At 39.4% G+C, this 16,208-nt stretch overlaps 1 protein-coding gene across 1 annotated transcript in view; it reads left to right on the top strand.

Annotated features, from left to right (window-relative positions):
* CTNND2 (catenin delta 2) overlaps positions 1-16,208 on the top strand; it is a gene marked incomplete at both ends in the record, with an annotated part of 558,729 nt that overhangs the window by 296,504 nt on the left and 246,017 nt on the right. The window contains one exon of the mRNA XM_082315082.1: positions 8,880-9,132. Within this exon, the coding sequence (XP_082171208.1) occupies positions 8,880-9,132 (253 nt within the window). The remainder of the gene's footprint in view (positions 1-8,879; positions 9,133-16,208) is intronic.

Raw genomic sequence — 16,208 nt, 5'->3', positions numbered from 1 at the left:
TGCAGGCTGTTAATCTGTTATTGTCTCATAATATTTATACACTTTTTTTTTTAATAATTGTGACTTTTGTCCATGTGTTCTGTTTTATGTTGGCCAGCTGGACAGGAAACTTTGAAGAGAGGAATTTCAAGAGAAGAAGAATTTGGAGTGAAAACAGAAATTTAGTTGCAGTAGGCTAGTCTATGCGCAGTAGTATGGTCTGTGCGGTTATGTTGTGATCGGGTTTTATAATCGTTACGGTCATTATGTCCCATGCTCACAATGTGAAACCATGCAGTACCACAAAGAGCAGGAAAGTGATGTGTATGTCTTGTATAGTGCCATTGCTTGGAGTTGAATTTTATCTCAAGTGAGGAAACTGGCATGATGAATTTTAGTATCATGAATTCTGAAAGGGCAGATGCTTTTAAGGGCCTTGGCAGTTGTTGCTTTCTCTGTTTCAATGCTCATGTAACAAGTGAATTAAACTGCATCTTCTCCCCAAATTGAGGGATGCAACTCAGAGAGCCAAGAGACAATCTGAGAAAAGATCTTGGCATAACACCTTTAGCAGCCAAAGTTGGCATCCAATTATCACGTTATGTGGACACACCATTTTTTTTTTTTTTTGTGCAGAACAGCATCACTGAAACATGCTAGAAGCTGAGTCTGAAAGTTGCATATATTAGTGGAGATTAAAATCTGGCAAACTTAAAATTCAGTCAGTTCCTGGAGGTGGAAAGGAGTATTATATTTTTTTAATACTGAAAACTTGGAAAAACATGGCTTCTGCCCTGTTTGGTTGTGAAGAGGGAAGGAAGTCATTCCTGCCTTGAGTCAGAGAGTTGGGAATCTGAAATAATTGAAAATACGGAGTTGCTTGGGGAATCCTAATATCTGCATAAAACCTTGGTGTCCCCTCAGACTACACGGATTTCAAAATGATGCTTTAGCTATATACGCTTTTGAGATACAGGCTGTATTACCATGGGGGACACCTTGTAACTCTGGCACCTGGTGGGCAAGGATGACTGGAGGGAAGGGTGTAGAATTTGAGAAGGTTGTGGGTGTGAGGATGTGAGGTTGGGCACAGCAGTGAAGCCGTGTAACAGACCTGGCTGTGGAAGAGGCTGCATTCCAGTTTTGACTTCAGATGTCACTCAAGTCACATCCAGCACAGCTGCAAATAAACTTTGATTGGAACTCATTCAGCTCGGGCACCGTATCTATTGAACTGACATACAAATTTTTAAGATACAAACTCTGTCACCATGGCTGCTTACTGAATTACTTGTCTACCTATTTCTTCATTAAAATTTGCTTTAGAGGTACAAAAATCCTTATATATTACTTTATTCATAAGGTATGTACTTGCTTCCATTGCTGTCCCTAATGGACTTAGGCGATTTCAGATTGATACCAGCTAATCACATACTTGAGCCCATAAATAAAATAATTACTAGTAAAGAAATGCTAAGTCTAAATTGGTGATTAAGAAAATTCTTCCATGTGCTGAGGGTTAGGCAATGGTAGTTATACGTCTTCCCTCAATGGAACTGTTCAATAAAAAGAAAAAAAGGTACATATTTCAAACAAAAAATAAGTATGAAAAGGAAACTAAGACACAGGCAATGGGAGAATGTACAAACTGAAGTGGAACAATATAGACAAAAGGAGCCTTCGAAGTGACCAGATACCAGCTGTTCTGTAAACAGAGGACTAGCTCAGAAACGGGGGAAGCAGTATTTTCTTTCAGCGATTCCTTCTGCATTATGGAAAAACATCAGTTTCTAAGCAAAGGAACATTCAGCCTTATTGTAACAATTAGTGTCAGATCTAAAGAACGCTCTTAGAAAATCAAAATGAAAGGATATATCAGTGCAGTAACAACTTCAGTTCTTCAGTCTTCAAAGATTGTCAGTTTTTGCACTGGAAGAGGATTTTTTGAACATGACAATATGCAGAGCACAAGTGATGTTTTCTTGGTTTCTGTGAAGCAAGGAGTTGTTCTCCCGCAAAACAGTGGCATGTAAATACAGTGGTGGTCAGGAGATGATTTAAAGATTTTTTTTTTTTTTTGAAAGAATCAAATAGCAAATGGGTAATAATTCCGTACTGGGGCATACAATCACTTTGAGTATGTTTGTGATCTTCATTAGGCTTAGTACTCTGTAGCTGCCAGCGGTGGAAATGAACCTGTTAACTAATTCGGAGATGCACTGAGTATTTACCATAACAGTAATAGCGGCTAAACAGCTACCTCCTGGTTTTGAAGATGGGATGGGAAAGTACGAACAACGTAAATCTCCTGTGATGCCATCTGGAAGAGACATGGGTGTTGCCTTGATGAAAAAGGCTTCCTCCTTACCATGTCATGGAAACATCTGATGATAAAAATGTTACTGAATACATGCTTGCAACAGCATGTAGAGACACTAATTACAAGTAGGTGTGACAGCCAGGTATAACCAGTACCCGAGGAAATTGTGACTAACGTGTTTGTGGGTGGAAAAGAGACCTTTTTTGCGAAGTACCGTGCTGTTCAGTATCTCGTTCTTTTGTTTGCTTGCATTTCCCCGGTACGGCATGTTATGTTCCCTTAAAAAGGCATACATACCTGGCACAGCAGGGAGTCTGGCTATTTGCCATGCCCGGCTGTTGAAGGCCCTGAGCTGAGCATGGTGGAGCTGACTGGAGGGAAGGAGGTTGTACTTCCCCTGTTATACACAAAAAATGAGCATTTGGAGAAAGATGGAGCCAGCAGAAAGAATTGGGGCAAACAAGGCGAGCTGAGTCTTTGAAGCATAACTAGAAATCCCTGAGAATGGGAAAGGACATGGAGGTGATGGAGGGAAAGAGGCTTTTCCAATTGACTGTGTGGAGTTCGATGCAATCCTGGAAGCCCTAAAAGGCTGATGCATTGGGGCTGGATGGATGGAGAAGAGCCTGTCCTGTGAGGATGCAAGGGAAGATTTTCTTCAAGTTCTTTTTATTTCTCTCTGGCTGAGAATTTGGAGACTGGAGTTTTGACTGCAAGATCAGCAACTAAATAGGACAAAATGAAGAGTGCGGAGAAGTAAGGGAGGAGAAAATTGAAAACGAGGCATAGAAAGTTGCAGTAGTTTTGACGGTGTTTTTCCTGTTTTGACTACAAGAAGTTATGTAGCAAAGTTGCCAAGCTACATAGGACGTCTGTGGTGTTGATAATTTGCGGACGGTCCTGAGCATTTTAAATCTAAATTTGAGTCTTGTATCTTGAAATCCTTTAGTGTGGGTTTTTGGTTTTGTTTTTGTTGGTTTTTTTTGTTCTGCTCTCAGTTTGCGTGTTTAAAGTACGAAATTCCTTGTACGTGTGTAGTTTGAACAGAGGATATGATAAGTGCCTCCATAAAATCTTAACTACCTTAGAGGTAGTTGTTAATATCAATTATAGTATTTTTTTTTTTCCTTTTTCAGTAAATATTTTCTGGTTCCACCAACCATATATTTCTCTAAAATATTATATTTCCAATGTGGAAGAGTGCTGCTAAAAGTAACTGCTAAGCAAATTTATTATTATTATTATATAAATATCATCATACGTCTTGAACAGTGTTAAACTTGACTGCTTGTTTCTTTGGATTGCTGATTTGCTCCTAGCTTGATTATAATCTATTTTGTTAAACTTCTATTGCAAAAAAATCTGGTGCATGCTCTGCAACACTCACTTAATTAACGTTTAGAGATAAGAGGTGTTTGTATCCCCCAAACTTGATGGTTTCTGTTTCCTAATTGACAGAAAATGCACTGTGTTATTTTTATGGCATATTAGATGGGAAAACTATCTGTTTTATAAATCTTCCTATATATTTGCTACCAACAGAATGCACTGCGTTTGTATTGTTTATGAACTCATGGAGGGGTGGTGGACATACCTTGCACTGAAAGGACATCTTACTGAGATCCAATTTTCAACTTTCACATGAGAGTAAGAATCAACTGCAGGTGCAAATCAGTGAAGAAAAAGAGAAAGGAAAAACGAAAAAGTAAAGAATTGCGAAATCGGTATGAAGGCACAAGGAGAAGGTTAATACAGGAACTGAAAGTCTAGTATAGAATAATAAGAGGAAAATTTTACAAGATTAATATCCACAAACCAAACAGCAGCATCAGCCAAGTAATTTTCAGCAAGAAGGTGTAGCAAGATAAGTCTCATAAATGAGTTTATCCTTTCTGAAGGTCTGATCCTACATATGTTAACTGGGCAAAATGCCCTCTGACTTCTAGAAAGTCTGAACTTCTTAGCAGTTCTTATGTGAATTTGGTCTCCCTGAGATACTTACGTATGGTGCAATAGTATCCCTGCCTAAATCAACGTGTTCTTGCTTTTTGGTTTTGTTAGTTGTTTCTAGAGATGTCATAGATTTGAAAAGAACATATGAAATCTGAAAGTGAATTTCTAAGTTGAATATCTCATTATGAGACTGTGAGTGTATTTAGTGACACACCTAAATTTTTGACATTAATGTATAAAGTTGCTGTATCTTTATTAATACTATGAAAAAGCCACAGGAAAATTATAAAGACTGGCTTTTCTATATGCTATTTCTGCAATCAAGAGATCCATAGTCAGGGCATACATCAGGTCTTTGGAGGGTTTCCATTATAATAATAGGGCTTTTCTTTCTCTTTGGCAAAGACTTGTAAGAACATATTCAATGCCTGTGTGGTACCCCAGACTCTCTGTTTGCTGGGGATGTGATTTTGGTGCTGCAGTAGTGAAGGGTTGAGATGATACAGTATTTTTAAGGTATTAATGACATGCCCAATTAAAACAAGGTCTTAGATCTTTAGGTGACAAACTGAAATCTCTTCGCTGAGACGATAGTTCTTGATTTGCACAGTGCGAAATGCTCTCTTTGGAAATTCTCAATGAATCCCTTTTCTCAACCCAAGATTAAAATTCTCCTCTTCAAGCATGGTTCTCGCATTGAAGTTTAAAATTTCACGAATGTGTAGAGATTTATTGGCCTACTACGGAGCATGTTATTCGCTGTACTCAGTGTCTGCTAGCTGGAGCAGAGAGCGGGTGCTGTGACCCTGCCGTTGGTGTGAGCCGGCCTCAGCGTTGCCGGTTGCGGTCCGTACAAGCCCCTCTCGTGTGCGTGGAGTGGGACGCTTGGAAGGGGCAGCCGGATGCCAGTGCCTCTGCAAGGCCACTGTGCCGAGCGGTCCCGGGAAGGAGCCGCAGGTAGGCTGACCAGTGCAAAAGGAGCAGAGCAGAACTTGAGAGACTTACTTATCTGACATCAACCACGGAATTTCCGTCTAAGTTTTTAAAAAGTGGGGGCAGCAGTCACTATTAGAAACAGTGCTTTCATGGGTGGTCACTTAGGTAAAGCAAGGTACAGGATAGGTAAGGTTTTGAGGCCTTTTGTTTCTTTGATTTTAATCTTGATCTTCTCAGGTTTGGGACTTTCGAAGACCGTAGGCAGATCTAGTTTTGTGGACACCTTTACCGCCAAGCTTCTTGTTAAATCAGCAAGGTGTCAAGGTGTCCACAAAACTGGACCTGCTTCTTCACAGTCTGGTTATGACTTTTGGTTGTATCTTTATGCAGAGGCAGAATAGGGTCTGCCATAGACCCAGGGCAACAACGTGACTTGGCCATGATCCTGCTTTAACCAGGCCAGATCCCGGGAAGGCTGGGCTGGTGGCTGGTGCTGGGAGAGGGGAAAGCAGCCCATTTCTCCAGAAATAGCACTTCTGTTACGACTCCTTCCCGCCCCTCTCTTCCCTTGCTGGGGCAAACCCCTGATCCTTGTCAAAGCAGTATTGCATCTTACCCACACTGAGCTGATTCTGGTCAAGGTGTAGCTGGCTTGGATTTGAGAGGAGAGTCAAATGCAAAAGTTAGAGAAAGGGGTAAGTGTCTTCAATTTAAAAATATATAAAAAGGTTGCATGACCATCTGCAAACATAGCTGGTACATGAACGCTTTCGGTCTATTCCAAGTGTGTGCTTTCTGGATGCCCCTGTGCTCACTGAACATTTACTGTTGCTGGGTGAGACAAATGGACTTCTGAATTTATTTATTTTAATAGTCATAATCACTACGGCTTTGCTGTTTTAATAGCTAGATAGAAGAGAGATCTCAATAGACGGAAAGTTTGCCATAGTCTAAAGAGCCACACTTCAGTCAGTAAGTCTGGCTGCCTAAAGAGTAATGTACTGGTAGGAGAAGGCTTTGCTTCAGTTTTACGTGAAATTATTTGTGTAAAAATGTCTGCTAAAGCTTAACCCTTTTACAGTCCTTGAAGGTGGCTGTAGTCAAATTAGATGTAGAAGTTATTCTAAAGTGTTAATTGTTTAGTTGTTTGGGGTTTTTTTTTGTTTGTTTTTCTTTTAATTGATCTGGGTAACACTGGCCAAACAAGCTTCTTTGTGAATGTTTAACTAAGTCATAGATTTGTCTCATTCTCATATTCTGACTATGGCACTTCTGTGTTCATTGTGATACAATTCAAAAGGAAGTAACAGTCTGCTAGGAAGGTAATTTGAGAAATGAATCAGAGTGACTCAAAAAGCATGTAGGTGTTAAGGTGACAGCTAGTTTCAGTTCATATAAATACCTATTTTGATAACAAGACAAAGGAGAAAATAGAAAAGTTTTCAAAGAATTTAAAAACAAACGCGATTTCCATTGAGCTGTCTTGCAAAGGAGAGGAAGGAAAATACAGTGGAATATTTTGCAAAGCAATCCACGTTACAATGAAGTTCTTGTTTTCAGCAGTATTAGTGTTGTAGGGTTTTTTGCAATTCCCCATATAATGTGTCAAAAGCTAGCAGCATGTTCTGCGGAGTGACAATACTTAAGAGTATGCTATGTCAGTATACAATTACGTTTTTGCTTTTTCACTTGAAAATATTTCCAGTATTTTCTCTAACTTTTTTTTTTTTTTTTTTTTTTTTTACTCTTTTTCTCACAAGGCACCAGATCTTGGTTTTGAACTGTGTGTATTTTCTGTTAAAATGTGATGTTTTCCTTGTGTCTTCCTAACACTGAATTTAGCATGATTTGTGCATGGGATGTTTCAGGATGCTAATACTGTTATTGCATTTTAACTGATGCAGTTTTATGAAAAGGTCTGTATGTGTCTTAATACTCATTTCTTAAGGAAGTACATACTAGCAATTAAAGAAAAGCAATACTTGTAAAACGTTGCTGTGTATGTAAGTTAACGTAATCGTAGAATCATAGACTGGTTTGGGTTGGAAAGGACCTTTAAAGATCATCTAGTTCAACCCTGCTGCCATGGGCAGGGACAGCTTTCACTAGATGAGGTTGCTCAAAGCCCTGTCCAGCCTGACCTTGAACACTCCCAATGATGGGGCAGTAGATAAGTGGGTGATCCCACTTATCTATGTTTGTAACAAAGTTATAATACTTGTTATTCTAAAATTCTATACTTCAGAACCATAAGAAAAAATGAAAAATAAGGCAAAGATTTGATACAAATTTAAAATTTTTCAGGTGTTGTAACTTTGACAAGTACCAGGTCAGACAAAACTGCTGTAATTGTATTTAAAGTTCACTGTATTTCATTTGCTGACACTTTGAGGTAATATGTTTGAAGTCCCTTTCATGGACCTGTAATATATTAAATATTTATTTCCTTAAAATGTAAATGTGCATGTTAATGAGAAATGATTGGGAAATCTATTATGAAAACCTGTCTCTTAAATATGTGGTTTTGCCTACAGTTTAGCATATGAATTTGACCCAGCAAAAAATAGTCCTGGACCCGGGCCCGCTCCTGCTGGTGGAAGTATTCTTGTTGTCTTGGGACAGGGGAAATGGGAGCCACCATGAGCTCACATGCCACTTCAAGCAGTCCGAATTTCCTTCTCAGCAGAGCCAGCATTTAATTTGTATTTGTTTCCAGGCCAAAGATCATGTGGATATTGGTCCTCTGTCCCTTACAGTGATAATCCATTTGCCATTAACTGGACTTTGGTTCAAAAATATTGCATGTTTTATAAGAATCATAAAGCAGACTGGATCTCCAGTACGCAGTGCTGTAACAGAAAGATAGTGGGCTACAAGAGAGATTAATAAGATTTTTGAGTCGCAAAAGCGTTAAGTAATTTTAAACCTATTGGTTAAGCTGCTCAGAACTGGTAATGCATTAATCTTGAGCTGTGGTGTGTGAGCACAGGCGTTGCTGGTGTGCGTTAAGACATCTATGTGACCACCTTGTGCTTAGCTCTTCTTCAGACTGACTTAGCAGTAGCAGTCCCCTAAGTATTACTTAAGCTGAAATACGCAGAAGATGCGTTAATGAAGCGTGCACAGCGACTCTCAGTAGCAGGTGTCTGGTTTTACCTGCTTTATGGGTACCAGGACTACAAATTTGGGATGGCTATGGCTGTCTATTTCTTCTGCCATAAAGCCATCCGTCTCAATTTGGACTCTTGAGCCTGGTTTGACCCTCCTTCTGCTGGTGGATCTGACTGACTGCTACCCCTGTAAGGACTGCAAAAGCTTCTCTCAGTGGTGGCTTTGAATCTTAGCTTGATTATTCCCATGCTGCTTCTGCATTTTTTTCATTTCAGGTTAGTGCAGTTAAAACCCCAAGTACTGCTACAGTCTAACTGGTGTAAAGGTCTTCTGGTCCAGAAGTGGCATGTCATTTAGCAATTCGTTTGATGGTTATTTACTTCGATGGTTTTGAAAATGACAATGTTGTTTGGTTTTGTTTTTTTTTTTTTTTCCTCATTCTTTTTGAACCCCTGTTTTATATGTGTGTGTTTTTGGTTTGGTTTTTTTTTGTTTTTTTTTTCCCTCTGCCTAGACCTGGTTAACCATTTCTGTGAACAGGTCCTCAATTTTTTACTTTGTCCCTACTTTCCTGTCGTAGCCCCATCTTCCCCTGGTGTCGACTCCGTACCCTTACAGCGCACAGGCAGTCAACACGGCACACAGAACGCAACAGCGACCTTCCAGAGGGCCAGCTATGCGGCCGGCCCAGCCTCCAATTACGCAGACCCCTACCGACAGCTGCAGTATTGTCCTTCTGTTGAATCACCATACAGCAAATCTGGGCCAGCCATCCCACCTGAAGGGACCTTGGCTAGGTCACCTTCCATTGATAGCATTCAGAAAGATCCCAGGTGGGTGAAACCTTAATTGTCTACTATTTATTGCTTGTGCAGAGGTTTGTAATTGTGGTTTGCTTTGTGTGTTTCTTCTGTTGCATATCAAAAAAAAAAAAACCAAAACAAAAACAAAAAACAAACATGACTGTACATGAAAGATTTTGTCTGCATAACAGCTTTGTCCTAATGCTTTACCTTGGAAGGCTCTCATGAGCTCTTCTGTGAAACAAAATGGTAGGTGTGGTCTTGAATGTGTGTGTTTAGCCTGCTTGCAGTAGTGCCACCCCTCAAAAGCTTATGAAAAGTAATTTTCTCTAAAAATGGGAGGAGTGGTATGACTGTTTTGACTCTGTAACCATTGTGGATTGAATTTTTAAGTTGCTCCATGGGCAGAAGTTGTTACAGTTCTTGGTTTGTCTGCAGTTAATATTCATAAAAGCTGCAGGAAAGGATATTCTGGTATCGGGCAATGCGACAGCAATGTGGAAGCAACACGTAATCAGGCTTATGCTTCACCCTGTGTGTTGTGCCGGCTTCCAGTGCCAGTACGTGGTAACAGAATGTATGCGTTACAGCTTTGCAGAAGTGGTTGTTACTGTGCATGCTTTTTAAATATATAGCACAACTTTTTAATGTTGCTGTGAGGCATGACCATCCTCATATACCTAGGGAAGGTGCAAGGAGGAAACTTTATAGCCATACGTACCCCAAGCAGGCAGATGGATTAGAGAGAGAGTGTTTTCTGGCAAATGATTTGACTTCCATGAAAACAGCAATGGAAATGCTAACTGTAATCCTCAATGCATGGGGTGTGTTTGTTCAGTTTTCTGATGGAAAAGAAGCAAGTCGCTTTGGTAACTTAAGTTTAAACTTGTTGAAAGTGTTAATTTATACAAGGTTTTTCTATGGCAGATGGTGTGATGTATTTATTTATTTTTGCTGTGTGTAATTTAATGATAGGAGAGCCCAAAAATTTGCCCGCAACAAAAATGCTGGAGGTATTTAAGCAACAATTTGAAAAGACTTCTTTCCCTGCATTAAAACCCAAATATTCGCAACCTGATGTCTCTACTTGTTTAGCATTATAGCAGTTCTCTCTGTCTCTCCAGCTGGGAACACAACAGCAGCTGAATTTTATGGCACATCAGAAACATCACTGCTTGCAGCTACTTCTGCCATTGCAGAGTTTTACTTGTTGAGAAAACTTCTGTCTTGAACCTTCCTCCCCCCCCCCCCCCTTCCCTTAGCTTTTCCTCCAGAAATTTGAAAAAAATATAAACTGAATTCCTCCCCTTCTTGCCCTTGCCCCAGAGCAGAAATTGGTAACAGAGGGAAACAGTCTTTTTCTGAAACCTTGGTGTTTTGATATGTTTGTATTCCAGAATATAAAAGCCCATGGAGGAAAAAGAGCTTTTCTTTGTAATTGTCTGGTATTCAAACTTAAAGAAAATTACATTAGGAGTGCACTACACCAGACAAGAAATGACTGTAATCTATATGAAATGTTCTTAGGAGAAGCATCATGATGTTGAAGGTGCTATTCCCTATAGCCAGGAAAGACATATTTACAGTGTCTCTACAGGTCCAAGACATAGTATCTTTTTAAGAAAAGGTTATCTTTGTTTAGATGTTCTGCTATCACTTCTGTGTTAGCTGAAGTTAACTGTTAGTGAGTTAATGTATAGGATATGTGCTTGTAAAAGATTTCCTCTTGCAAATTTTTCAGTTGCCTGCTATTTGGTTCTTTCTCGCCTTGTGATACCATCTGTGCATTCATGAGTATTGATTTCTGTAGGTAAAGTAGGAGCAAGCAGGCGTCCAGGTATAAATTGAACTTCATAAACTCTTTAGAGGTTATAATTAAATATTATTACTAATTACTATTAGATGGATTGGGATTTTGCACAAAATACCTTTCGTAAAAGAGGTTTGCATTACTCTTGATCTCATTCATTTGATCCACGGACTGTGCGTGGTGTCTCTTACTCGGTATTGCTGCCCCTACTTGTTGGCTCAAATAATTCTTATAAAGAAATGTCAGAAGCCCACCTGAGTATGTTATGCCTTAGTCCCCAGAAGCTGTAGTCCACCTAGGCAGACTGGCTTGGGAAACTATCTGTGGCCTACAGCAGTTGCTGATCATTCTGCTATTGGAAAGACATTGAAAAATTGGAAGGAGTTTGGAGAAAAGCAACAAAAGTAATCAGGAGACTTTTAACATGTTGATTTCTATGGATGAATTACAAAAATGTGGATAAATGACGAGTGTGGAAAGGAGGGGACGGAACACTTTCCAGATGCTTGAAAAAATATTATGGAAGGACAGAAATTATTTAGGGTAGCACATGGGAGGTATAATTAGAAGTACTGGCTTTAATTAGGAAAAGGAAAACATGGCACAAATACAAGAAAGACTTTCAATGGCTGTGTTAAGTTGCATTGTATTCCTCAAAGGGTTATCGTTTGTACCTTACACAGCAAGAAAAAAATAAACATGTTGGTCAGCAGGTGGACGTTGTCAACTGATAAGTTTTGAGTTTGCGTACAGACCTCTTGCTTTGGATGGCTGGTTGGTTGGGGTGTTTTGTGACTGACAGGAATCATGGAGGGGAATGGCAGGCATCACTTTCAGGCACTGAGCCTACCTGTCCAACCAGAGGTCCAAACAAAGGCTCACTGGCAGAGGAAAATCTGCAAGACAAAAGCATACTAACTGCAGACTTTTGATTAGCGTTTGCTATATGTCAGTCAGCTCAAAATGAGAAATAGATAACCAGAAGAGAACGTACTCATCCTAATAAGCAATTAGAGTTCCTAAAATGGAACATTATTTTCTGGAATCTTCCGTTCAGGCAGAGTTTCCATTTGAAGTCCCTGAAAAATGGTTGGCAGGCAGTGATATAGTTGACAATTTTTTCTATTGTTTTCACCGTGTAGCTTGGATTACTAATACTCCAGTTTTACATACGTGTTCTCTTTTACATAGGACATTTGGCAAATGAAATTTTAGCTCGACATCTGTTCTGCATCATCCAGCTGTCATAAAATGCAGTTTAATGTTCATTAACATAAAGTTTAAGGCAAAAACTATTTTTAAAAAGTATCAAGATACTTATTATCAACTTTGTGGTAGGGGATAATTTTTAATTTGTGCAGGTAGACTGTTAGCTGATAGGAGCTTATATAACAAGTAGTAAAAACTATATAGATCTATACTGGCGGAGAGTCTGAGGCTTTGTTGTTATAAATAAAATAAGCCCCTTATCACCTGTCAGAAATAAAACTTAATTTCTGCATATAGAAAATAGAAACCTTGAATATCAAAGATAATTTACGGAATGATTCTTCAGAGCATTCTTTTATGTTTACTTCATGTCAAAAAAGGACGAGAAATATGCAGTAGGGCTGTGATATAAACTGTTTCATGCCATAATCCCTTATATGATCTTAAAGATCTTTTCCAACCTAAACGGTTCTATGATTCTATGATATGAAAAAGCGGCATAGGGAGGGAAAGAATACAATATTTATTTTCTAATTATTGTCTTGCTTTGGTTCCTACTGGACTGTGAATGAGAGAAGTAGTGAGTATTTTAAACTATCAGAAATATATATTCATGTGATGTTTTCCAGCCTCCTTTCATTTAAGAAAGATTAATCTGTCTCTTGGCACCAGCAAATTATCTAAGGTTTGTCTATACCTAGACTTCAAGGGAACTGGGGAGACCTAGAAATAAAAATGCCAGTATCCAGTTGCCAGTCTGGGTGCCTTCCAATTTTTACTCCAAAATACGAAGCTGACAAATGTGTGTAAATGACTTAACTTTTCAGTTTTTAACCTACTAAGAAACCATGTACATGTACCGCTGCTGATAAATCACACTTCCTGCATAACAGATGAAAAATAGATAATTTCTACATCCTTCAGTTAAATACATACCAACGAAGTTTTAAGGTAACAGTGGTTTTGCTTGTTTATGGACTTACTGTGTCTGGTTTGATGGTTTGAGTCAACATGTTTCCTTCATTGTTTTGTGACTTTTCTTCTCTTTTTACCTGTTTTTATTTACACGCCAGTATACACACATCTTCTCCTGCAAAGAAGCTGACAAGAAGCTGAGTTAACAGCAAGAATTAGGTGGAATACACTCCGTTCAGCCTACCAAAATGAATTTCAGAGTTTGAATGTCCATTTTCATATTGCACTGAATTATATTGATCTACACTTACAGTTTTCCTTTCTGGTATCCCCTTTCCCAAGCTACGTGTTTCAGAACCTTTAAAACTATTTATTCATAAGAACTGGGGTAATTTGGTGAATGAAGCTTTAAAGGGTTCATGCTTCAGTATAGAGCAGACCGCAATAATGATTGGGCTCTTTTAAAACAAACAAACAAAACCACCAAAAACAAAACACACACCCCCCCCCCCAAAAAAAAAAAAAAAAAAAAAAAAAAAAAAACACAAAAAAAACCAAAACCCACTAGCAGTAGAATCATGTTGCAACTTTACAAGAGAACAAAGTTTTTAAAACCAGCTGTCTCGTAGTGGTTCTCGCCTTTAGAACTGTCTGGGTATAGGTCAGCATAGAGACAGAGTTTTCCAGGTACTGCATGATTTAACTGTAATACCCTGAAATGTTTCTGCTCTGTTCTGCTCTTTCAGAGTCAACTTTCCATTTCATTACCTCTGCTGGCCTTAATTTCCTCCTAAACAGAAGATGACGGTGCTGTCTGCCTATCTTCTAAACTTTTAAATTGGCTTTTGTCCCACTTAAGAAAGGAAGTAAATTCAGTCAGAACACTTAGTGTGAAGTGTAAGTTTCAAAACTCGTCTTTTTTTTTTTTCTTTTTTCTTTTTTTTTCTCCCCTCTTCCCTCCCTCCCCTGTTTCTCCCCCCTCCCCCGCCCCCAATATGCTCCATTCGCAAAATACAAGCTAGATAGCTTTCTTTTTCTGTAGGAAAAGCCATAGAAGTAAAATAAACTCTAGTTAAATTTCTGTGCTCCAGTAAAACTGCTTATGAGATTAGCACACAGAGTTTGGAACATGGCCTGTTAAAAGATAAATGTTTCTGCAGGAGTCTTCACCATATATTTAATCTCAGTTTGTTCCACGGATTGTCTCAGTGTTAATAGTGGTAGTCTACTGTAAATCTGAATAGCAGCCAGGCACTCAGACAGTGTAACGAGGTAAGAAAATAACAGTGTAAACCTGCCTGTGTGGGAGGTTGGACATCTTGATGGAAATGTGTCTGGTGGCTTCTTTGGGAGTGGTTGTCACCTTCAGAAGGAAACTTCTGGCAGGGTAGAAGGCCTTGCTGTGACTACAGTACAGCTGTGGTCAGTCCTGAGACGTGGGCTTGGCTTTTCAGAATCTAGAGGGCTGCTGGTGGTGTGTCTCTGGCATAACTCTCTAACCCAAGAGGTAGAAGATTGAAGTTCGTATTCCTGGTCTGAGTGAGACCGAACAGGGCCTGCAGATGAGATGCGCCTCCCCAGTTTCATATGACACAATGTGTGGTAGGCAGCTCTCCTTTTTGCTCAGTAGTTTTCAAAGGTCCCTCTTACCCTGATCTGAAATTAAGGGTAAAGTAAAGGGGGAGGTGATTCTGCAAAGGTGGTGGTGGTGGGGAAGCCATGGGAAACATACTTCTAGTGGATCTGAGCATGTAAATGTTTGGCAACGTAGGCTTACCTCCAGAAGTAAACAGTTCAACTTCCTTGGTCCTACCAACCCTGCTAAGAATTTTTTGCATCAAATTTACGTGGGCCAGGCCCCTTGTATTGGTAGAACCAAGCAGATGGTGTTTGAGAGTGCTGATTGTGTAGCTCTGTGTTGAAGTGTGTCTTTGATTCAGCAAGGAAATACCTGGTTTGTTTTCCTACATAAAAATTGTACAGTCTTTCAGACTTTAATGTATACTTCTCTGAGTACGAAAAACTGACCCTAAAAGAAAATAAAATTGAAGAGTCTAAACAGCACAAAAATACACGCAATTCAAGAATAGCAAGTCTGGAGCAAATTGCAATTCCTCATACAGATCCATTCTACATAGAAGGCATGAATTTTTACTTAGTGCACAAAATACTTTTGAGAAAACATAGCAAGTATGACAAAATAAACAGCAATCTGTTTCCCCTTCCTGCCGTAGGTCACTAAGGATGAAGCCTGCTTGCTTAAAGTAGGTGAGGTGGGAATCCATAGACTATCCTACAATCTCTTAATTTGGGATTTCAGGTCACTGACCTAGCTGGAAACCTTGGCTGGAAAAGATTTTCGTAGGGAATGTTTACTTCCAGCTTGAGGGTGGCAAACTAAACAAGGAGCTAACTGGTCCATGCAAGTGTCAACTTGTGGTGAAGTAGACGAATGCTACCCAGAACTTGGAAAACTTATTTTTGTGTGTATTTGAGCACATTGCTCTATATGCCAACAGTTTCTGTCTTTCCACTGTTTACATCGAGGGGGTTTATAAATGGCTGGGGAGGCACTGGACGTAGGTGGAGTCATTTCACAGTGCAGCAAATCCGACTGAGTATGCACAAAAGCATCTACCTGTATTTGCCTCCTTTTTTTTTTCTTTTTTTTTTCTCTCTAGAATTTGCCCCATATTGTTCAGCAACCTCCTTTCTCTGGGAGGAGAAATGTTTGGGAAAAACAGACAAGCAAACAAAACTGAAGTATACTCTACAGCAATAAAGTGCCTATGCTTTTAGTCATGAAGCACTAGTACCTACTTTCTGTCCTCTATGACTAGTACCATTTTTATTGACAGTGCAGGAGACCACTCCATTTTGTTGCCATCCTATCTTTAAATAAATCTGATCCTATCATTAACAAACCTTCCCTACTGTAATCACAGAACACCGCAATTTCAGTATATCACAGTAACATGGACGGTGCTGGTCCAGGTACTTTGAATAATGAGTCTGTCCAGAAGTGCTTACAGTTCCTAAACCAGCAGCAGAGTAGAGCAGGTTATATGTAGCCATTTCATTTGGTAGGTTATTTATGCAGTACATAGGGTATCATTTTGAGAGAGATGATGCCTCGTCTCTTGTTTTGATCTGACAGCTTAGCTCTTATGAT

This window comes from Platalea leucorodia (genome assembly GCF_965183815.1).
Source record: "Platalea leucorodia genome assembly, chromosome: 1".
NCBI classification, from domain to species: Eukaryota; Metazoa; Chordata; class Aves; order Pelecaniformes; family Threskiornithidae; genus Platalea; species Platalea leucorodia.
This window is presented reverse-complemented; position numbering and strand designations above follow the sequence as displayed.